At 36.3% G+C, this 25,449-nt stretch overlaps 1 protein-coding gene across 6 annotated transcripts in view; it reads left to right on the forward strand.

Annotated features, from left to right (window-relative positions):
- The window catches only part of Rbms3 (RNA binding motif, single stranded interacting protein 3), a 679,403-nt gene that overhangs the window by 184,368 nt on the left and 469,586 nt on the right, over positions 1–25,449 (forward strand). For all 6 annotated transcript variants that reach the window (XM_005387516.2, XM_013515630.1, XM_013515631.1 and 3 more), the window contains one exon: positions 10,987–11,045. In XM_005387516.2, the coding sequence (XP_005387573.1) occupies positions 10,987–11,045 (59 nt within the window). The remainder of the gene's footprint in view (positions 1–10,986; positions 11,046–25,449) is intronic.

Here is a 25,449-nt window from a genome sequence, read left to right on the forward strand (position 1 = left end):
ATTTCATAGTCACAGATATTTCAAGAAAATATGAAAACAGGGCTTTGTATTCTGGGAGTACAGATATTATGTCCTATTGAGAGCATTTTGTGGGGCCTTGTGGTAAAAATTAGACACCTTGAGGCATACACCTCTGTGGATTAAATGAGAGTTTATCAGGCAGAACAATCCAAAAGAAGTCATTCTATTACTTCCGGCATGTGGGAAGCAGCAGGAAAAAGAAACCCAGCATTTTCCTTTAGCCCATGACCACTGCAAGTGGAACAAACTAAATGTGTCTCATAGGAGTGTTCAAAATACCCTATGGAATGAAAAGAATGCACTCACAGGGTGTGCACACCTGCAGTAATAGAGGGAAGGATTAAGGCAAACAAATGAAGCAGAAGTTGCAGATAACTTGAGTTGAGACAGCGTTACACAAATTGTGCAATCTATTCTCTTTCTTGATTATACTTTATGCAATCTAATTATAACATCAGCTTGAATTTTCTGACATTAGGTGATTTAAAGATTGTGCATCACTCCCAGGAACTAATGTTTTTGAATAAGTACTATAAGCCTAGTTCTGCACAAGAATGCCTCACAGGTACTCTCTTGTTAAATCCCCTTACTGAACTAGTGAGTGTTGTGTTCTACATATAATTTTAAATGTTCTGTGTATGATACAGTCTAAAAACGTAGTAGTTTTATGTAGGTAATTGGACTGCACTATTCATTTATGTTATTTTGAATTATTTGAATGTACTGGACAGGGCTTTTCCCAGTATAGTGCCCCAATTATTGATCTTCTGAGATGACACAGAGCAGCTTTGTCCAATATGCCTCCCAACATTCAATATAAATACAGTGAGATTGCTCTATTGACAAAAATGCTGTGTTCTTTCTCACTTGGATATATTGCTTTTGGAGCTTTTGTAATTACAGAAAAGAAGGTTATTTTAAATTAAAATTGGCTTGATTTCATCTTTTCTACTTTTTGAATATGTGAGTCCTAAAAAAATGAAAATCACCTCCAAGAAACTACTTCTTTCTATATTGGATGACTATTTTGCCGTTGGTGGGTTCTGATTCTCCTAAATGAAACAATTCCATTCTTTTATAACTTAAGCACAGAGAAGAGTGTTTAAATGTTATGAAACTCTGAAATATTCCACAGACAATTCAGGACTGTCTCTTTTATATCTCTCTTACAGATAAATCTCCCTGGGAAATACATCTTTGAAGTATTTGTATTAGGCACTTATACCAATACAAAAAACCACAGATTCCGTAAAAATCTTACAGCAGATGTTACACTACATGGAATTTCTCTTTCATATTTCATCCATTTTTTTTTCTTTGACAGTCCTGTGGACTTAACAAAAATTGTGTGAAGCATTTTACACTAAAGATTATAAAATGACTTTGGTCTGATTTGTAAGTGATGTTATGGCTCACTCCCTTCTTGGATGAAAAGGTGTAAATATAAGGTATAAAAGGCAACATGTCATTATTGGTATGATATATACTTTGCTAGTTCACACAGTAAGAGTTATGTCTGTGCCTTGGCATATCTAAGACTCTTACTGCCATCCTAATCACCTGGATAAATATATTGTATTCATTCATTTATCCATTCACTTAAAATTTATTGAACCTTGTATGTAAGGTCAGGAATATAACAAAAAATAAAATTTATTCTCCAATCTCAGTGAACCTTTCCTCAATATTAGGATAAAGAAGTATATAATAATTGCAATACAGTAATGATAAGTATTATATTTTATCAGTGATACTCTTTTGTCATGAAGCAATGCAATCACCAACAGAGATGTACTCAAAGCCCAGTTGGATTGGTACAGAAGATAAATTAGTATTTGGGAAAAAAAAAGAAAGATATCAGAGAGATGACAGTTAAACTGGAATAAGAAAGACGAGGGCAGCAACAACAACAAAAAAATCTTGGGGGAGTTTTCAATGAAGCAAAGTGACCTCTGTGAGGCTTGGAAGCTACTGATTCATTAACAAAGGTACCAACACAAAACTTTTTTAAAAACACAAAATGTGCTTTGGAGCTGTGCTGACAGATGCAGCGGTCACTAATCATCATAGCTTGTTCAAGCTGCTATAGCAAAATTTTGCACGCTTGGTGGCTTATAAACCACAGCAATTTATTGCTCACAGTTCTGGAGGTTGAAGAATTGCTGAACAAAACAATGACAGTGTCTGCTGAATCCCCGCTCTGCTTTCCAGAGAGAGCCTTCTGGCTGTGTCCTCCTGTGGGGGAGTGGCAGAAAAGCTCCCTGTGGCCTCTCATGTAAGGATGCTGATGCCATTCATGAGGATCTTTCCCTAAAGTCCCACTTCCTAACTGGATGTTAGGCTTCAACACATGAATTTTAAGGGAGCAAAATTCTGACTACGGCAATATATATATATATGCCATTGAAATGCCATTGCAATTCCTCTGCCATTGAAATGCGATCCTGAAAATGGTAACATATTTGATGGGGTATTCTCTTAAATAACTACTCAGTCATGTAAGATTTTTCAGAATCTCATATTTGCTGTCTGCCCCAAATATCCAAAGTAAATCTGCCACAAAGTTGTTTTCAGGAAATTCATTCAGTCCATGTTAAATCCACCATTGTACTAGAATTTGATGCAGGTTATAAACCATAAATTTCTTGAAGGTACAAATGTCTTTGTTAGTGATCTCTAACAATCACTGGAGAAATTCCAGTTATTTTATTTCCAAAATGAAGTTGGTCCTTTATCTGCCCTTTAGAGAAGCAGTCAGGCTCCACATTTGCAAAAATTTACAAAAGATAACACCAACCTGACTGGTCAGAGGACTGACTTTTACCTGGACTTGTTCACTACACATAGAGAGAGTGTGAAATCAAGAAAAGAATAGGGATTTTACAGTCAGATGAACCTGAACTTAAATCTAAGAAATGTTATTTAAGTGATGCTTAAAATTAGACAAGCAACTTAATATATCAAATATTAATTTTTTATCTTTGAATAACTAAGGATAGTAAAATCAGTGTATTAGGTGGCTTGGAAATTTGAAATAAAATATCTGATGGACTTTACCGAAGCAGGTGCTCCATCAGGTGTATATGTACATAGTATTCATGGAAAACAACTATTAGTATGTGTCACTGATATGAAAAAGTTGCCAGGTCTATATGAAAAATCAAAAACTCAACAGATTTTCATAGAGCTTTACTGTGTATGAAGCTCTATCCTGAATATAGCGTGGATGTGGAGGGCAATACAAAACATTATCCTGGCCCCCATAAAACGAAGGTCCTGTTGAAGTACAAATCTCATGGGGAAAAAAAAAAAACAGCGAGTATTATAAGATAGTATGAAATTATATGAAATGTTAGGGAATTCTATACTGGCTGTGAGCATAGCAGTTAATCAGATTTTGGAAAAAGATTTGGGAAGTGATGACTTACAGATTATCTTTGAAGAATTTGTATTATTTAAAAAGAAAATGGGGATTTGGGGTGTAGCAATGTTAGGGTCCCAAACTCACAGTCTTCAGGTTAGTCCATGTAGAAAATCTCTTTCATTTTATCTTTACATTGTTTAATAAAATGCACCTAAAATGTTAGGCTTTTTTCAAAAACCTGAGAAAACCTAGCAATCTGGGGAACCTTTTCTTTCATGGTAGCAATAGCTTGAGTTGAAAAGCAGGTTCCCCTTTGGTTCCCCCTGGAGTCACAGTCTCTGCCCATATGAATTTTACTACTTGAGCAGCTTCTACCTTGGAAAAGTTTTCAAAGAGGATCAGGAAGGGGAGTATGGTGAGTTCAACATTGTTTGTGAGATGACCATTCATCATCCAAAGGAAATGTCTGGTAACTCTACTTGGGGATTCAAGACTGAGGTTTGAGAGTGAAGGCATATGTAGGGAAGAGAATATGACACTGAAATGCAAGGAAAGGGGAATTCAAAGCTGGCAGTGAAGGAGATTTCCACTCCGATATGGTAGTTTTGTTACATTGTCCTAAGGTGGGTGCTAGTTCCCAGTCCATACAAAACTAAATCAGACTGCGGATGGAGCCCAGAATTATAAGAAGTCATCCAACTGATTCTTATGCACACTGCACTTCAAGAATTATCAACCTAAAAAAAAAAAAATAATAATTATCAGCCGAATAGATACTGAACACCAAATACAGTGCACTGAGGATTCGGTTTTAATTGAAACACACACTTTTGAGAACCTGGAGGAGGAGAAATGGTGGTGGTAGAAGAGGTGAGGTAAAAAGCAAGCGATAAGAACTAGGCCAGGGTAGTGCATGGTACTGAGGCTGCAGGAAGAAGGTACTAGAGCAGGTCAGATAGGAGCAAGAAGTCCGGGATGCTGAGAACAGGTTATGTTCCTTAATAAGAAGTTACTGGCTAATTTTTGAAGTGTTCTTCCAATACTTAGAAGCCAGTATTTAGGAACTGAGTGAAACTGAGTAATGGAAAGAAAGACAAAGTACGAGTAAAGAAACATTCAAGAAAAGTTTGACAGTGAAAGGAAAGAGAAGAACTTGATTACAGCAGTGTCTAGAGGGCAAGGCCTCACGAGTGCTTAAGCCAGAGAGGAAAGACCCCTGGCACTGTGGGAAAAGAGCACCTCTTGGAAAATACTCAGGTGACATGTAGGGAAAGAGAGCACACAGGTTACAGCAGTGAAAGTGATCAGAGGACAGAGAAGCACAGCTAGGAGGCATGGCGAGGGGAGCGGAGCGGAGGGGCAGTGCAGAGTCAGCAGGCCATGGGCTCTGAAGCCAGGTGTTGGAGCCTGAATCCTCCTTGGCTACTTCTTAGTTGTGTAACCTTGGGAAAATTGAGATTTCGCTGGTTCTTTATCCTCATCTATAAAATGCAGACTGAGACGGAGCCTCGCTCTTGAAGTTGTTGTGATGATTAACATGATTTTATACGTGGAGTGAGCACTGGAACGTTGGACCTCAGAAAGTGTAATAAAAGTAGGCATCGAACAAATAAATTGGGAAGGACGTAAGAGAGGCTTTGAAGTAGAGATCCATGAATAGTTAAGAGGCATTTCAAACTTCCAAAATTTAAAGGCCACTTGCAGAAGACCTTGGGAATTAGTACAGGATTGGACTCCTGAAGAGCCCTGAGGGTGTGGCCCGTTCATATTCAGCTCTGCATGAATGAACAAGAAATGGACAGCAGTGAGAAACAAGAAATATCCATGGTGAAGTCAACAAGCTGCAGTGACTTTCTTGGCCAATGGGTAGGAGAAGAGAAAATAGCGAAGGGGGTCAGCTCAGGTGACGAGGTAGAGCACTGGGTACTTGTGGAAGGTGAGGAGGCAAAAGCATCTAGCAAGGTAGGTGCAGAGTTGATAACTGTAAGAACTAGCATATTAGGGGTTTTCCTTTGCATTTAAGCATAAAAAATATGCACTTTTGGTCTGGTGTATATGTTTCAGACTTATATCCATTTCTAATCTAACAGCCAGTACAAATACTAGCCAATTACTAATCATTATCTACTTGGCAGTTTTCAGTTGTCTCTCTAGATTAGCTCTCTAATTCAAGTTGCTAATTATTAACCAGTTATTTTTAGGTGAAGGAAGAGAGTTACACAGACATTGCCATTTTTCTTTACTTTCTTCCTAAAATGTGGCTGAAAAAGAATAGCAAAGCAGTTGAATTTGAGTTGTCAGTCATCATCGCATTGGGCAAATGATGGATATAATCAGACAAAAATCACTGTTGACAACAGTCATTGTTTTCAACATGGAGTTTTAATTGAGCAAAAGAAAACAGTTGCAGTTATGAGAATGGCTTTTTTTTTTTTTGTGGCCGTAGAAAGACCCTGTAGTCTCTGCAATGCTGTCAGCACTTTGTATTTGCCTTTTAGAGCCGCGGCTCTCAAAGCACCACCAGAAGTAGGACTTACCTGGGAACTTGGGAGAAATGCAATACTCCGGGCCCATTTCTTGTCCACCCAGTCAGAACTCCTGGGCATGCGGCTCAGCAGTCTGTGCTCACAAGCCTTCCAAGACAAAGCAGTTTTAGAATTATTTCCTTAACACAAGTCAAAAATGAAATGCAGCATTATATGTCTTCCTAGGCGTTGGTGAATGTATTTGTAGCATGAAAACAATAATTTTCTGAATAGTAATAGATTGTCTTGACAAATAAATCTTTTCTAAAAAACATTTTAATTAATGAGTTTATTAATTAATTTTGCTGTAGTGCTGAGGATTGGACAAAGCCTTTGCATGGAGCCACATCTCTGGTGTTTTTTAACTTTTTTCTTTGAGACAAGGTATCACCAGGTCTCTAAATTGCTCAAATTGAACTTGAACTTGTAAACTTCCTACTTAAACCTCCAAGCAGGCTGGAATCACAAGCAGCACCACACCCAGTAAAATACTTCTGATTGTTAAAATATTGTCCCTTTCCAAGCCTTTCCTTTGCTAAGAACCCTTCCCCAACTCTCCCTTCTAGATACAGATTTTGTGTTCTTTGTATGGTGCTTGCCCCAAGAGATCATGTAAACAGACATTGCGACTTCTCACATAGACTTGTAACATTTGCTTGGTGTGGAGCTGTGATGTAAGAGTTTAATTATGTGGAGGCAGCAGGGGTGAGTGGAATGATGCACAGACTGCAAGGCCAAGGGCCAAGTAAGGGATTCACAGCTGTCCATTGTGGGGTGCTGTGTGATACTTCCAGAGCGCTGTTAAGGCACACAAAGGCTGGATGAGAAGATGCTGAGTGTTTCAGGTGAGGGCATGGAAGGACCAACTGCAAAACCATTGAGCAAAGTATTTAAAGGAGAAATGGTTTCCATCGATCCTCTTACTTCTCTTTCCCAAAGCCAGCATACCTGGCAAAAGAGGTTATTGAAATTGTTTGCTAGGACTGCCCCCAAAAATACCACTGTCGGGGGCGCTTGACAAAAATTTGTTCTCTCAAACTTCTGGAAACTGAAAGTCTGAGATCCTGAGACAGTGGCAGGGTTGGTTCTCCCGAGTTCCCTTTCCATGGCTTGCAGCTGGCTACACTTTCCATGTGTCTTCTCAGGTTTTCCCCTTGTGCCTATCTCTTCATATAGGGAAACCAGTCATATAGGATTAAGTGACTAGTATGACTTCATTTAACCTTAATTATTTCTCAAAGACCCTTCCATTTGAATTATGAGGTACCATGGATGAAGATTTCAGTATATTAATTTAGGGAGAAAGGTACACTTGAGCCCATACAATAATGCATTACCTGGACTACTTGTCTACAGACTGAAATAGCTAATCTTTTGGAACACTGGTGGCTGTGAACTTGTAGATGAAACCCTTCCTGGAATAGTCTATCAGAGCTACCACATTCCAACTGGGTTCCTACAGCCCACGCGAGGTCCCATTAGCATCCCCAGACACCAAAGAATGAATGAGCTATCTAAAAGTAGGCAAACAACCACATTTGCTTAAAAGATAATGTTTCATCCATTAAATAAATGTGATACCTTTTTCTAGTCTGGTATCAATATAGAAAGCGTGTGAAAAATGAGTTCGCTGAGAGTTAATTGACTGCAGAGACTCTATTTTCAGTCTCTGCCTGTATTTTTTGAATTAATATACACAGTGAGTGATTCAGCAAAGGGTTTAAAAATAAATTCTTCATATATTTTGCCCATTTGATGTCTTCATAATTCATGAAGAGTAGATCCATAATAGCTCTTATTTTCTCTCCAACTTTGGGAAATAAAGATGCCATTAGTTTAAATTAGGCTTGTATGTGAAATAATCGAGTGTATCAACAAATATAGTTTGACTCAGATGCCATTTAAAACTAAGATAAATGTTAGTAAAGGGCTGGTTATTTCTTTATAAAGTGAATATAAAACCTGTATTGACAAACTAAGGTAAATGTATTATAAAGATATGACAGACAGCAGATGAATTTATAAAATTCAGTTATGAAAACTCCAAACATTATATGAGAAGCTACTGTAGATCACCTACTCTTTTAAAACATACTCTTGGAATATAAAAATGTTTTTGATAACTGGCAGTATTTAGAGATCTCAGTAAGCACTCTGCATTCTTGATAAGTATGTAGGTAGAGTTGCATGATTTTTAATGTGGAAGTGTGTCTTAGCAGTGGTCTCTTAGGGTCTTCTTGTATCAGCTGGAGAAGGCGCATGTGGAAAGAATTATGGTACAAAACCGTGCAATCCATTCGTTTGCCCCCAAGAATTTCAAACCCCTAAGGAAGCTGGTTGTGGGTAGCAGTCTGTCTCTTCCTACTACGGGAAATGGAAGGATGGAGAAGAGAATTGGATTTGTCTGAAAGCTTCTGGAGCCAGGAGGCTAATGTTCGGTGTTTATTTCCAGGCATCACTCAGCAATTTGGTCACACTGTATCTCTAATGTCTGATTTTGCTTTCCATTTTGTGGGTGGTAGAATAGAAGAAAAACTTGTTAAATATTTAAGTCTTGATCTAAGTCCCAAAAAGGGGAAGAGTAAGTCAGTGAAATAATACATGTTTAAGATTCCTTTTTAACTCAAAAATCCTTTTTTTCCCTTTTAGAATGTGTAAAAATTGCACATTGAGTTTGTCTAGTAGTTTTTATTCTAGTAGATGAGTATACTTTGACAAAGCATCAGGAAGAATGGTTTAATATAATTCTCCTCAGGTATATTATATTGATGATTTTTGTGTTTGTACTGGGCTGGACCTATTAAAGACAGCCTGAACGTTATTTACCTATGTGAACTGTTGACCACAGATCACGCAGAATACAGTGCCAGGCATGCAGAGAGTACGTGTTTGTCATCGTGAGTGTTCACACATGAATTGTGACCAGTCCTCCATTAACTGCCTTCTCTTGTTGAAAGCATGTTTTAGTTCTGCAAAATAATTGCTAGTGTAAAATATTGTAACTGTGCAAAGTTTGGAATTCCTGTGACTCTAGTCAGAATGGATACTGCATGTGGTACTTGGAAGCTGTGTTCCATTGTTTTGTGTTTCTGTACCATCGGAAAGTCTCTCATTGAGTGTAATTAGAAATAGGGAGGTCAAGAAGTAGCACAATTTGCTTTTATGGCATACATCTGTATGAGAAAGGTCTTCATTTCTGGAAACATTGTCATAGTCTCGGGGCAATAATGTTCTATGTATTTATTCTTTTAGAAAAAAAATTGCCAGCCAAAGTACTTACAAATGCTTTCCATATGAAAGATTTGATTTTTTTTTTTACTGTAAAATAATGGTACCAGTGTTACATGTCCTGCATTTAATGAAGTACAGGACATCTTTGTAATATTCATAAATTGGGGCAATATGTACACCACTGGCCCAGAGCCCCACTGTCAAATAAAATTTGCTATAAAATACAATAATTCTTAATTTAGTCTTTAAAAGATAGAGCTAAATTTTAATTTTGAAGTTACTTCTATAAAAATTTAAAAAGTAGCTTTAAAAACCAATTAAGAAAGGTTTTTATCTTAAAGACTTCTATGCCCAACGTGTGTTAGGTTTAAATATTGTAACTGATTTCTCTTTCTCTGGTTTCTGTCTGTCATAGACTGCATTTGTGCTACTTTTTGTGGAAAGTAGTTTCAGTAAAAGTTTCCTTTTTTTCCATTTATTGCATACATTTTGCAAATGTTTATTTGCTTGAATAGCCTGAACCTAGTAAACATTATCTCTAGTTGATGGGTATGATCCTTAATTCATTCTCTGCTGAAAAGAGTGTTCAAATACAGTATTATTTTACTGATAATTCTCCTAAGACAGAAACTCTTGGGATGAGATATGAGTTTTGCTTGTCATTATTTATTGTGAAGTGAGAGAGGTGGAAGCAGCAAACTCGTAGAACAGCACAGAGAAACAATCGGCATGTCGGTAATACTAAACAAAGAGAAAAGCTTAATCTTGTATTTGTGTGAGCAGGTAGAGTTCAAAACATTGTTAGTAAGATTTCTAGCATTAAAACTAACAAGTGTAGATTCTAAACCTAAATTATCTTTTAGCAAATACCTTAGCTGAGAAATTTCTCACTGGCAAGTTTTGAGTCTAATAATGTTTTAAACTGTCACTGGGGCCAGAATTGTTAGCCTCCCTTTTCTTCTTCTGTACCTCAGAAAACATCAAGGAACGATATTACATAACAGTTACCATGGAGAATGATTGGGAGAAAAGGTAACATTTCGTGACCTTTCCTCTGTATCACCCTCTGTCCTCAGCTCATCAGATAAAGCCCAGTTAGTCATCTCAACAACCTAAAAGGAAGACAATATTATACTCACCACATATATTTAAAATTGATTTCAATTATTGCACATGTATAATCAAAGTCATTATTAGTAAATGTACCTATATCATTGTAGATGATGAAATGACTCAGCGTGCACATGACTTATAGAACCAGTAGATCCAGACTGAATTGACAATTGAGCTGTGGTGTTTGTTGTCCCAGTAGCTGCTTTTAACTACTACCAATTGCACTGTCTCTACAGCCAAATACTTGAATTCCAAAGAGGTGAAGGCTGAGTGAGCTGGAAGGTTTGACATACATAGCTTTACATTTTTACCGAAAAAATAAAACTGTGGCCTGGAGTAGTTGGGATAAACTGCTCAAGGTTACAACAGTAAGTAGGGTCAGAACAGGATGCAAACTCCTTTCAGCCTGGTGCCTGGGCACCCAGGTCCCCTCAAGAGTCCATAGGTTGCAGTTTACCTTCCTCAGTCACATGCAGTCTCCTTTGGCCACCTCTGACAGCCTGATACACTATTTGTGAAGGTGTTACCCAGTACTTAGGCACTTAGAGAAGTGCATTCCTGAGTTACAAAGAGGGACTGGTGAAAGGAAATCATCCAAGTGTATAATGAAAGTTAAGAACTTATTCTCTTGGCTTACTCATGTTTAATTATGTGTGCCTTGACATTCGTTAAGGTATTTTAAATATCTTCATTGAGTCAAAATAACATAGACTTTTTTTTTTCCTTTTTCAGGTATGGAAAAATTGTATCCACAAAGGCAATTCTGGACAAAAACACGAATCAGTGCAAAGGTATGTGAAGGCATCTGTGCCCTGAACTCTTGCTTCTGCTATTTGACTGATGGTATCTCCATCATCGTGGTCCAGGTCCAACTAGACAGTGATGGCAATGTACAGTATGCGGTGAGCTCTTTAATAGTGCTGATGCTTTCATGAGTTGTACTTCGGTAACATTGCTCATTAATTTTTTTCATTAACAAACAAAATGAAAATCACAAATCAGAACATGTATCAAATTGCTTCAGCATAAAACTAAATTAACTCCTAACAACTTTGGGTTGTCTGATGTGAATGATATTATCAGTGATGCAAATTGATTTCCTATATAAAAATAAGGAAGGCTGAACAAAATTTTCCCATGCAGAACATATTTTAATCTCTGTTCTTTAAACTTTAGCAACATTTGTTGACTAAGAATGACTTTATTGATGGTCTTATTATATCCAAACATTGGGTATAAATAACTCAGAATTTTGGAGTTGGTGTCTTGTTAGGTCAAGATATTTTCTTTCCTGAAAATATTTTTTCAATATATTGTATTACATGTGTGGTTTAAGTTTCTTGCTATTTAGGAATATGGGACATTTTTATAGGTTGTGTTCATTTGTGGAATGTACACTGTCTTTTCTGCAGGATTTAATTCTTACTGGAAAATTGAAATGTTCCTTATAACATATTTTTTTTCCTAACCTACTCTTTGTTGTGATATTGAAATCAAGAAGTGTGGTAGAGCCAAGATCATTTTAAAAGCTACTCCTACTTCGTATAGAAATACAACACTCACAAGTTTTAGAGAAAAGCATTCCATGCTTTCCCAGTACTAAAAAGTGTACTATGTATTACAAGATAGAAACTAATACATCATTTCTGCCACCAAGTAGTGAAAGGAACCAATAAACTGACTCTAATATCCCTATATTTCCTCTGTCTGCATGGGAGTGAAAGACAGGTACATGTAGCAGAAGTCTCTACAAAATACTGTTGGAGAATAATATAGAGAATTCTTTTGGGGGAATGAAATTTATTAAAAGAAGACAGAATGGATGAGTTTGGGAAAGGTTGATGTTCAGAAGAAAGATTTCAGAATACAAATTGAGTAGATCAGGTAGCTAGAGTACAATATTTTACCAGTTATGGACATTCATAAAAAAAAAGAAGGGGTCAAGATATTTTAGAGAAAAGGTTTTACCCTGCGTATCTTGAACTTATTCATGTAAGGAAGATGGGCTCTTCAATATTGTCGATCAGACACAATATGATTTTATATGTATTTTATGACCATTAGCAATGAAAGAGTGTGGGAGGGGGCCTTTCAAAATGATATCTCTAAGACATCGGGACTGTCATTGCATTTGATAACCCAAATCAGATTTCGTCTTTGAGGAAATACTTGCTCTTCAATAATTTCCAACTTTGCCTTCACATGAAGGCTATGGTATTAAAGCCAAACTTTATAAAGATGAATATTTATCTATTTTATTTACAGATGTATGAAATCAGCTTTTCATGAGATATTGGGCATGCCGTCTCTCATATGCAAGTTACTGATTAGTGAGAAAGCCCATGCATTAGTCTCCCTCAAGATGAAAGCATCAAAATTAATATTGATGCTTCAACCTGACAGACTAATTCTATTTTAGCATCTATACGACAGGATACTTTTTTCTTTCTCGCATACCACCTGCACCTTGGACAGCAGGCAGGCAGACAAACATACTCAATTTATTCCAGAAGGTGTCATCAGGAACTCTTTCAACACACAGCAGTTTTTTTTGCTTTTTTTTTTTAATGATTTTTGTTTCTTGGGTGGTAGCTACAATTGGTTTATTCATGTAATATAGCAACATAAAACAAAATAGTCACCATCAAGCCAAAATGACCGGAAACTGCAGAACAGAGCGGGCAATCGTTCCAAATAAGGAGTAGTGAGAAACAGACCACAGTTAATTCAGGTATTAAAACAGCAGTCCCAAATAAAAGCTAGTGAACAAGTGACTGAGATCTGCACTCTGTTTTCCTATTTCTTGTATCCTTTCATGGCTCTTTGTTTTGATCCACTGCACTTTCTAATTTAATGTCAAGAAAATTAAATGAAGCTAATAAAAATAAGTTTTAAAACCAAGGGGCAAATCTTAAATATATTTGGTCATTTCTGCCTCTTTGTACTTTTTAGGTTAGCTTTCCTTTGCTTCAACCTTGAAATGCCATTTTTCTGACAGGGCTGTATGTTCAGGGAAGTGAGCAATGGGTGTTCTGTACATAGTTTCCATTCCTAGTGGACATAGGTTTAAGGGGGGCCAGTTGGCCAAACACTTTAACACTGGAGTTTTTTTATAAACATGCCCTGATGTCTTTGTTGTCATAGGCTGGTTGAATTATTATATTTGTGGAAGTTTATATTGCCTTTGACATTTTACTGGAGCATTAAAATCAAAGTGGGAGACAAGTATCCAAAAGCACCGAAATCATCGAAGGGATTTTTATTAAATGAAATCATAAATTGTTATTACTTCTGTAAAGAAAAGAAGAGAATTCTGCCTGTTATAGTAGTTTATAGAGAGGGATAGAGCCCAAGTAAGTTGTTTCAGAGAGGGGTGTGGCTTTGTCATTGGACTAAATCCTTTTAGCAGTTCTAGATTCACGGTCATGTTATGTATTGCTTTTAAAGTACTTTTAGGCTACTAAATGTGAGTCTATATATTTGGATGGCTTTAGAATGATCAATTTTATTTTTAATTTTCTTCCTTATGCACTGGCAGGGAGTATTTTTATAGCAAGTGAGGAAAGTACAGATTACTCTATTAAACCCATGAATCTGGAGGAAGGAGGTATGCTATATTTTGTCACATTTCTACTTACGGTCTTTACACAGTATGAGGGAGCACCTGCGTGGGGATCAATCTGACCAAGAGACATGACATGCACTGGGCTGGAATGTGCATGCATCTCTAAGTGGAGCTGTATCATTCTGGAAGACAGCAAATATATCCTGAGTGGCCTCACATGGCGGTAAAGCAAGAAAAATAATAAACCAAATGCATATTATGGAGAGCCTTTTTTCTAGTACCTTTTATTTCCTGAAAGCAAACTAAAACAAATGTTCTGTGAAATTTATGAGTCTGAAGAATTACATTTTGAGAGGAATATATACCTCCACCAGGTGGGCTCACAGTCTACTGAGCAAGAACCTCATGAAGCAAAATAGCCTGAAAAACACATTTACTCAACTTTAAAATAATGGGATTAGATTACTAAGAAAAAAGAACACCAGATACAAAGCAGGTGTGTTTTAGACAATTATATTTCTCTTTGGAATGTCAGATGTGTGATATTTCCCTAAATCTCTTTAGTGAATCTTACTTTATTTTAGCATTAATTTTATCACTATCGACAAGTAATCTTTCTCTCTCTCCCCAACCCTCTCTCTGTCTTTTTCTCTCTCTCTCTGTCATGATAGATTGATGATAGATAGATAGATAGATAGATAGATGATAGATAGATAGATGATATGGATAGATGATAGACAGACAGATAGATAGCTAGCTAGCTAGATATCTAGACAGATAGAGATAGATGAATAGATAGATAGATAGAAGCCAGTATCAATACCAAGTAAAGCACACATGTAATATTACTCCTTTAAAATTATTACATGTGTGCTTTACTTGGTATTGATACTGGCTTTTACTTTTATTTTAGAAAAGAATAGTTTATATGGGAACTTTAGTACCTTCATTCAATCTACCAAGTTAACTTATTTAGGTGCCATTCACATGGGATTTTCCTACTGGTCGTCTTTGGAGAAAATTCTGGTGTTTTTATAGTCTCACAACCAAAGTTGTAAGAGTATTCACTTCGGTGGTAGATCACCTCCATATATCACCTCTAGCTCTACCAGACAACTCCATTTAAATGTATTTCTCCTGCCAAAATAACCCTTCTGAATTTATTATGCCCACTATCAATACACTAAGCATTTTAGAAGGTCATTTTTAATATCATTATGGTGTGCTGACTTTGAGAAGGTTTTGGAATAAATGTAAACAAAGGTATTTATGACATGTTTTGAGAGTCATATGGTTGTAAAATATTTTTCAATAGTCTTTTTAGCTATACATTTACTTAGCACTTCCTTGCAATCACTGTGACACATATATTAGGTGACAGTAATAAAAATACCTACAAACATTATTTTTAACATAAATTGTTATTTGACAACTTTTAATACCATAACCTACATCCTTAATGATTTTGTATATGCAAAAGTGACATGATTTTACTTAGAAAAATTTTTAAATAACTGTTGGAGAATATAAAGTGACTAAAAAATAAAAATGGTGTTTATATTGCTTTTAACCATAATCAGAATGTTACTTTTATTAATCCATGTTTTCTAATTGAACAGAAAATCTTTTGTCCAGGTGGTTTGTTTGATCTGATACTGTCTTTCAGTTTCCTATATTTAGAATTTAATAACTATCAGCCAAGGGATATAGCTCAGTGGCACAAGTGCCTGCCTGGCAAGCACAAGGTCCTGAGTTCGACTCCCAGTACCAAAAAAAAAAAAAAAAAAACTTGATAACTATCAGTACATAGGAAATGCTTTTTCATCTTGCATCTGATACCTTACATCTGATAACTTACATCAGTTTTCTCCATGGACTGTCCATCCTGTCAACACACGCTAAAACACCACCTCCTTTGAGCAACAGTTGCAATGAAAGATCAGATAGGGCTGGGGATACAGCTTAGCAGCACAGCACCTGCCTGGCAAGTGCCAGGTCATGAGTTTGATTCTAGGCACACACACAAAAATAAATCATGTACTATACCATCTGTCCTGGTTGTGTGATTAATTTGTGTTCGTCCTCTAGATTATAATTTCCTGAGGCTCCAAGTGGCAGTTAATTCATATTGCCAAGAAATTGAGAACACAGGACAAATACAAGTGGTCACTTAGATGCCAGGGGTTTTGCCTTTTTTCCATGGGACCTTTGCTGTCATAGTAGCACAAAGCATAAGTATGGGCTGTAAAACTACACAGGATAACAAAGATGTATGGATACCCACATTTCCCAAAGTTATTCTTTAAATGTAATAATTTCTAAATCATATTTATTTTATCAGTGGGATACTACTCCATTTACTGATCTGAAGCTATCTACTTTATTCATCAATGCTTTCACAAATCTATGGGAAAGTTTTAGATAGTACCATGCATTTAAATTAATATGCAAAGCACAATAATATAATACACAGATATAACTTGTGCATGTGCCATTCATTAAAATTTATGGAAATGTTCAAATGACATAAAAATATTAAAATGTACATTTTGAGATCTATAAAGATACAGTCCAAGAATTTTCCAGTTGAAGGTTATACCAAGAAATTCTGTAGGTAATAAACTTATTTTCCTTGGACAAGTTACATAACACCTCTGTACATCTGTTTCTTCAAGTGTCAAATGAGATGATTTATACCTATAATGCAAAAAAATTGAAAATTACATGGAGATATGTTTATCACGTGCTGGTCACACATATCAGGTAAATGATTTCGTGGCTTTAGACTTGGACTTCTCACAGAAGCCCTCTTGTCTAGCGCTATTCCATGTTTTACATAATTTAATGCAATTCTGAGTAGATTTTAGTGGTGAAGGAATATGTGTTGTGAATTGATATGCGCTTATTGAGACTGGCTTTAACAACAGCAAAAAGTAGAAGTACTTATTGGTGTTGGTTCTATGATAGCCATCAGGATTTACAGGTTCTATAAATCCAATGTCTTTGAGTAAAAGCACATTCAGTCACAGTGGCAGGTGGTGGAATTCATTCTAATTGAGTTGGACGGATTCTGAAAAAAAAGTTTTTTGTTCTCCCTTTGTTATGCTGCTTATTCTGAAATGTTGTTGTCCAAGTTCATAGGTAAAAAGAAAAAACCTAAAGGACTTAGTTTTCTTGGTTTGTGAAACCATGGTAAAGTCCTGAAACATTTAAGGACTCATTAACACTCATTTGACTTCATGCTTACCATTGCTCTTACTAACTTACTGACTACCATATTGCTATTAATATGGATATTTCTTCTTTTATTTAGTAAAGAAATGAGAACTCTGTAGTATGAAAGAGCAAAAAACTCATGCCCATAACAAAAACAAAACACTATAAAACCCTGAATTGAATTTCAAAGATGAACGCACCGTTTGTTATCATTCTGCAAATGGCTACAAGTGGGCTCAGATGTTTCTTTGCCCAAAATACAGCGGTGACATCAGGTCCTGTTTTCTATGACCACTGTAAAAACTAGCATGGTTTACTCCCCGTGTTGTGGAGTCAGTGGATATTGCAAGGTTTGCATCTAACCTCTGTTCTGTTAAAGAAAATATAGTTTATTTTAACGGGTAGGCGTCCCGATAGATCTAGTGCTCATTTACTGACCTCACCTCGAATTAGAAGCAGTCCGTCTTCATGAAGGCCTTCAGCACACCTTCTCCGTGGCACCTGTAGGAAACAGTCTTTTCAATAAGCAGTTAGTGCCTTAAGCTGCATAGCACAGCTGTTCATGCTTTCAGCGTTAGTCCACTATGGGAGAAGGATGAGCCGAAACAGAAGGTTTTCGGGAAGCAACTCTTAAAGAAGACGCTAGGCTTTGGGATTCAGGGTAATGTGAAAAATAATCACATCTGAGATACAATGAATGAAACCAAGTGGTTAAATCCCTTGAAAAATATAAGGCACCTTGAAATTTCTGTCTTTGTGGACATTTCTTATATAATAAAGTAAAGCCTATAGCTTTTCACTGAAGGAATAAATGAAAAGAATTATTTTTCTATAGAGTAGAATTATATGAGGCACAACCTGAACTCTCAATAAAATAATGTGGATCATACGTTTTTTGAAGTAACAGGGAAGTCAGGATCAGAAAACCTCTAATTTGGTATGTGAGATACATAAAATATAATATTCTTTCATGGGGAAGCTGATGATAAAATTAAGTCTGATTTAACAAGAGGAGAACTTTTTTCCATTTTATTTTTTATTAGTACATGTTTGGAGTATGTGCATTTTACAATGATCTTGGGAAGTGGGTACTTGTACATAATATAGCCAACCTCCTTTTGTGTAATCCCCTTCCCCAATCCTCCCAACGCCCTCCTTCCTCCTCTAATTCCCCTTTCCCATTTCATTCTTAATGATATATAAGTTAGTTATAATATATCATTCTTAATGATATATTAGTTCATGTTATGATATATAATGATTATTTCATTGAAGTTTCTGCACATAGAATGAAGAAAACTTAAAAAGTCAAACATTTCCCCAAAATATGTAGGATTTCTCCAACTTATTTCAATTTCTCTTAGTTTTTTTCTAACTTAGAGTAACTCTAAATGAAATATAAATATACATATTTAACACATGATATTAATCTATTTATTGTTCATATATAGTAACATTTGTTTGTCAGTATGTTTCTGTGTATATCACACATACAAAGATACTTTTATTCTAAGCCAATTTTTACAAGTTTAAATATTGACTTACCTGAAGATTTTTATGATTCAGTTGAATAAAATGCAATTTTCTTCACTGAAATTTGAAATGAAATCTCCATAGTTCTTTCTAATTAAACATCTGCTGTGTTACATAAACCAAAGAATTCCTGGAGATGTTTTTCTGCCTTAGGTACTTGTCAGGTTCTTTGAGTTTTCTTTTGTTGAGAGAATTAACCTAAGACAACTGATAATGAGTTTGCATTAAATTTTACAGAATAGAAGCCTGTTGAAGTATTGATAAAGTTTTCATGTGTGAAAGTGGTGTGAAAATTTAGCATTGCTATTTATGCCATTGTATTAAGCCAACTATTGGGAACTCTTAGTATGGATACTTAATACAACTAAATTCATCTTCCTATGGTGTCAAACCCAAATTTTCCTCTCCCTATGTTCTGCAAAAGTCCCTAGCCCATAGTAAAAAAAAAAAAAAATTGGCTCTGTTTCTCTGAGAGAAATTTTTTAAAATTATACAAAGTGTACATTTTCAGATAATACAGTTCCTGAATCTGTAGACGATAAAAAGGAAGCGTGGTACATGAATTACTGGAAACATTGGAATTGCTGCAGAGCCGAAGAGGGCTGGTCTGTGTGGAGAGGAAGGCTTATTCTACTTTCACTAATCCAGTCTTTTGTAGCTTCAAGTATCTTTCTTTAGAACTAACTGACATTTTTGGGGGCTGGGGATTTAGCTCAGTGGCACAGTGCCTGCCTGGCAAGTGCAAGGTCGTGAGTTCGATTCTCGGTACCGGAGAAAAACCAAAAGAACTAACTGACATTTTTGTCTGTTTCCTCTGTGAATTCACTTAAACATAGAAGGCAAACTGGTCATCCTACCTTCCATCAGCCTAAGAACCAGAGAATCAAGCACTGAGCCAAACACGGGAGGTAAAAGATCAAAGCAAAATAAGGGAAATGACGATGTAGTGCTCCAAATGGTGTCTTTAATCTGTTTGCTCAGTAGATAATGTGAGTGGAGAATGAATTACTGGTGATCTGTGTGGCCCCCTAAACACAGTAGTTCAGGCTGTGGGAGTTCAGTATATATTGATATGTTACAACACACAGCTTCCATTACATAGTTGTTTGGCATACTGGAGTCTGGAAGTCTCTTAGAACATGCCTATAGTTATTCAGAAGGGCAATTCTGTCTAGCGGAGGAATGTTGTCTGATTACAACACTGCTTAAAAGTATTTTATACAGACATGCCTTTAAGTAAAGCCCAAGCCACCCAGTATTTCTTTGAATCTAGCTTCTTTCACTCACATGTAAACATACTTGGTCGCTAAAGGCATGGGCTTCTTCAACTTCTATACCCTGTACACTTACTGGACAGATATTAAATAACTAAGAGAATTTTTATCTCATTTTACACAAGAGGGAAAATATCTAGATGTACTGAGTAATGTTTCAAACATCCCAGTGAGCATCCCTCATATGTCTAACTCACACAGTCTAGGTCTATGAACTATTTGATCGTTTTTCTAAAATAAGCCCCATGCATAAGACTAAAAGTGAATGACCTTAGATGTTATTAGTGACAAGGAGCCACAAGCACAATATTTTGAGTTTATCTAAAGGTAAAGAGTTTGAAAGAGACATGCAGCAATTGCTAGGCACCTTCTTGCATCCAGTATAAACAGTATTGATCAAGGGTTTCAGTTCTGTTTCTCACATAATATAGATAGAAAAAAGAGATTGTGCTTCGAAAGCACAGGCTCCTTTTGAAAACAGTTTGATCGAATTTTCCTTTTGTTATGCTTTGAGAATGGTTTTCTGCTAACTGAAAGTTTGCATTTATGTTATACTGACAAATGTCTAGTCTCCTGTTTGGATAAATGTTAAATTAAGCACTCGTTTAATAAAATTTAAGCATGAAAATAGCTATGAAATTATGAGCAGTGATAGGAAGACCAGTATTATAAAAGAACCTCTTATATAATGAAGAGAACAATATCTCTTACTCTCAGATCCGCAAGAGGCATGTACCTCTGTAAAGAGCACATGTGAGAGAGTCACACAGCGGTGTTTTCTTATTTGAGTTCTGTTTGGCTTGCCTCCCATGTTTGCTCAGCGGGAATAAGGTTAAGACCCTTGAAAAGAGCATGCTATCACAATTATTTAATATCCCAGTTACTACTCTCTTGTTGCTGAGACAAAATACCCGACACCCAGTGTTAAACTGGGAAAGGTTTATTTAGCTCACAGTTTGTAGAGGTTTCAGTCCATAATCCAAGGCAGAGTGGCATAACAGACAAGCATTGCAGAGCAGAAAGAGTTCATGGTGAGTAGAAAGTAATAAAGCAATCAAGAAGGAAGACAACCCTCTTTCTGTCCCTTACATTTTATCCAGGTTACTGGGATTAGGGCAGTGCCAAGTTAATCAGTGGACTAATTTATTAAACATGCACCTTTAATCCTAGCACCCTTAATCTTAGTATCGCATCACGAATCAATCTTACACTGTAGATTCAGCTACCTTTGAGAAAACTCCACCTATGACTACCTGAAGCTTTGTGGGGGACCTCTAGACAGAAGCCAGAACAGTAAGACCACACTCTTTTCTTTAAATGGCCTAAATTTGGTGGTGGAGAGTGGTTTCAGGTCATTATCTTCTTTATAGATGAACCTGGGGATAAACAAGTATCTTTTACTTGGATTTTAAAGGTATGACATTGCATAATCGAAGGATGCTTCATGTTTTAAACTTATCCAGGAAACAAGTCTTACAGCATAAATCCAAACGCATGCTGAGTGATTTTTTTCCTTTTCCCATCTGTTTCTTCTCAGAAGATTCCCATTCATGTAGTTCCTATTGTGTCCAATTGCCTTCTGGTCTCTGACCTAAAAGCTCTCTCTTTTCCTTTCCTTCTGTTATTTGTGGAAAACTTCAAAAGCCATATTCAATGTTTTTCAACAGCTGCACTCAAACTCAAGTTGATTTTCTTATTCTCACTCTGGAAGAGCCTGTCTTCACTTGATTCTGAAATTTTGCTCTGAATTTCAGAATCTCTTTGGATTCTAACTTCATTTATCTCTTGCCTAGCCCCTGAGTTATCTTTCTCAGCCCTAAAAAGCCATTTCCCAACATAGATTTTATAACTAGATCCTGCGGGATTTCCTTCTTCCTCACCACCTTTGCATTTAGTCTAATTTAGATAATGGGATTTCTGTAGGAAGCGGCATAACGCCAAGGCAGCCATATTTGTAACCAGAATGGGGTCATTCTCTGTCACCGTGTGAATGTATTTTATTCTCTTTCTGATGAGGCTGAAGACTGATTTCAGTAGCAACTATGAAGAAGCATCATAACATTCTATGTGGCATGACATCTCTGTTCTTTCATAACCAGTTACCTTTGACATTGCTAATTTTTTTTTCTTTTTACTTTTTTGGACACATGCTAGGAAAAAATCTAAAGGCATTCCCACTTGGATTAACTTGAGAGTTAAACCATCACCTAAAGCTTTCTGTTACAAATGGTTTCACTTGGGCTTTGTTCTCTAAACAGTTTGTAAATGGTTGTGTGCAGAATTCCCAGCCAGGGCTAGCTAACTGCACACATGTGGAAACAGAGAGACTATGACCCTCTAACACACTCCAGAAATACAAACCTGGCCTCTTCAGTTTGGAAAGGAAGTGCTTCCCTCTTGCTAGCCAGGAACTGCAACTGATGTTTTGCCCAGGTCACTTATACATCTGAGCTCTTCCAGTTAGTTGTGCAAAAAATGACCTCGTGGGCAAGATGTGTGTCACGCAGACTTGACTCCTCCTTGACGCAGGTCACCTAAAGTGCACAGGCCTTATGATTATTCCTGAGGCACAAAACAAGAACTAAGGAAAGTGAAAATTATTGATAACTGGCCAAAGGTAATTAGTTTTTTGAAGTTAACTAAAGGGAAAAAAAATGCACTGGCATATCTTTTCCCGCTCTTAATGTACTTACAGAAATATTTATGTATTTACAAAAATATTTATCATTTAAAATGATTTTGTATTTATTTATTTGTTTGTGTTCACAGTGTCAGCTACCAAATCTCAGGCTGTGTGCATTCTAGGCAAGTGTCCTACCACTGAGCTTCACCCCTACTCCCATAACATGATAGCTTGAAATTACAGGATGGCTAAATAAATCTAATTCTTATATGCAAGAACTCACATACTTATAATTTTCATAGTAAGAATGATTAAATACTGCTCTCCCTGTAATTTTCAAGAATATAATGGGTTGTTATTAATTATAGTCACCATTTTGTACAGTACATCTCTTGAGTCTATCCCTCCTATATAGCTGTACTTTTATACACTAACATAACTGCCACTTCACAGCCAGCCACTCACCCACCTTGTTACCACCATTCCACTTCTAGATTTTATATTGCTTCTTCTTAGATTCCACATGTGTGTAAGATTATTCAACATTTGATTTTAGGCTGAGGATATTACTCAGTGGCACAGTGACTGTCTGGCAAGTGCAAGGTTGTGAGTTTGATTCGTATAACCAAAAAAAAAATTGGTCTTCTTTACCTGTTTTCTCAGTTAACATAATTATTCAGCCAAAAAGGACAAGATTTTCTTTTTAATGCTGAATACTATTCATATATATATCTCACATTTTCTTTATCTATTCATCCATCCAATAGCCCTTTGTCTGATTTTATATCTTGGCTATTGTGAATAATACTGCCATAATCATAGAACTGCATTATCTCTTTGACATACTGATCTTCTTTCATTGGAATATATGCGTCATACTGAGATTGTTTCAGGTGGTTCTATTTTTATACACTTTTAGGAATCTCTATGCTGATTTACATAATGGCTGCACTAATTGACATTCCTAGTAAGAGTGTGAAAGGGTTCCCTTTTTTTCATATCTTGACCAACACTTGCCACCTTTAATGCATTTAGTGGGGGCCATTCTAGTGGGAGGTTGTCTTGGTTACTTTTCTCTCGTTGCTGAGACAAAATACCCAGCGTCCAAAATGAAGGAAGGAAAGGTTTATTTAGCTTACAGTTTGTGGAGGTTTCAGTCCATACTTGGCTGGCTCCGAGGCAAAAGATAGCAAAGCAACAAGAGCAAAGGGGGGAATGGCAGCCGAACAGCAAACAGCCAGAGCAAACTGAGGAATGGTGGCAAGCAGCTTCTTTTTCCCTGCCTTACTTTGTAAACAGGCTACCCCCACCTAAGGGGCATGTAGCTCTCACATAACCTCCATGCCCTCCTCTTCCAGACTCAGGATGTATACAAAGTAAGTATCCTGGCTTCCTGCTGAGTCACTTAGCCAAACCTCTAGACTCCCCAAGTTGACACAATGTTTCAACCATAACAGAGGTGTTAGGTCGTTCTGTTATTAGTTTTCATATGCATTTTGATTGCTAATTTTGAACATTTTCATATACTTGTCAGCCATTTATATGTCTTTTTTGATAAATGTCTATACCCTTTGCCCATTTTAAATTATTTGTTTTCTTGTCACTGAATTTTTTGAGTTCCTTACATACCTTATCTGTAAAACCTTATCAGATACATAGTTTGCAAATATTTTCTTGCATTCCATAAGCTGTTTCTTCATACTGCTGATTGTTGCATTGGTTCCACAGATGCATTTTTAAGCTTTATGTAATCCTATTTGTCTATTTTCATTCTGTTTTGCTGAGCTTTTTGAATCCTATCAAAAAATATTATGTACATGAAAGTCTTGCCATTTTCCCCTTGTGTGTTCCTTTAGTATTATAGCTTCAGGTTTATTGTTTCTTAATTCATTTAAGGTGATTTTCATGTGGTATTAGATAAAAGTTGATTGTATTCCTCTGTATGTAAATATCCAGTTGTCCCATTACCATTTAGTAAAGAGATTCTCCTCCCATTTTGGGTTCTTGGAATCCTTGGCAAAAATTAGTTAATTATAAACACATGAATTCATTCCTGTACATTCTATTCTGTCCCAGTGGCTTGTGTGTCTGTCTTTATGCCAATACTGTGGCATAATGATTACTATGTCTTTGTAGTATAATTGAAAGTTCTAGCTTTGTTCTTTAGGGTAGGTGACATTTGCTTTTTAGGATCTTTTGCAGTTCCATGAGAATCTTAAGGTTGCTTTTTCTATTTCTGTGAAAAATGTACTTAGAATTTTGATAAGGATTTTATTTAATCTGTAGGATTTTATTTTGGATAGTATGATGATTTTAAAACATTGAATTTTCCTATTAAAGAACATCATATATCTCTACTTGTTTATGTCTTCTGAAGTTTTCATCAGTATTGTTTTCAATGTACACGTCTTTTATCCCTTTAGATAAATTTATTTGTAAGATTTTTGCTTGTTTTTGTATGTTATAAATGGAATATTTTCTCTGTTTATTGTTGTGTCATGTCTTAGTTACTTTACTCTCATTGCTGAGACAAAATGCCTCATGCCCAAGTTAAAGAGGGAAAAGTTTGTAAAGATTTTAGTCCATAATCCTGTGGCTCCAAGACAGGGTAGCATGGCAGGGGACAAAAGTTCATGGCAGTGAAAGACAGCAAAAGCAACAAGAGCAAAAAGGGAGGAGTGAGCGAGCAAGCCTCTTTCCCCCCTTTATACTGTATGCAAGTTACCCGCACCAGGGCGGTTGTAGCACTCACACCCATAACCCCAGCATTGGACTGTGGATTAATCACAAACTCTAGAAACCTGCTTCATGACTGCATGAGGCTTTGGAGGATTTCTAAACAGAAATCACAGTATATAGTTTACTAGTTTCTGTATAAAAATACTACAGATTTTTTACGTTGATTTTATTCTGCAACTTTCCTAAATTAATTTTTTCTAACAGGTTTTTGGAGGATATATATGTATATATATCTCTTAACTTCT

This window comes from Chinchilla lanigera, unplaced genomic scaffold (genome assembly GCF_000276665.1).
Source record: "Chinchilla lanigera isolate Chin_1 unplaced genomic scaffold, ChiLan1.0 scaffold00029, whole genome shotgun sequence".
NCBI lineage: Eukaryota > Metazoa > Chordata > Mammalia > Rodentia > Chinchillidae > Chinchilla > Chinchilla lanigera.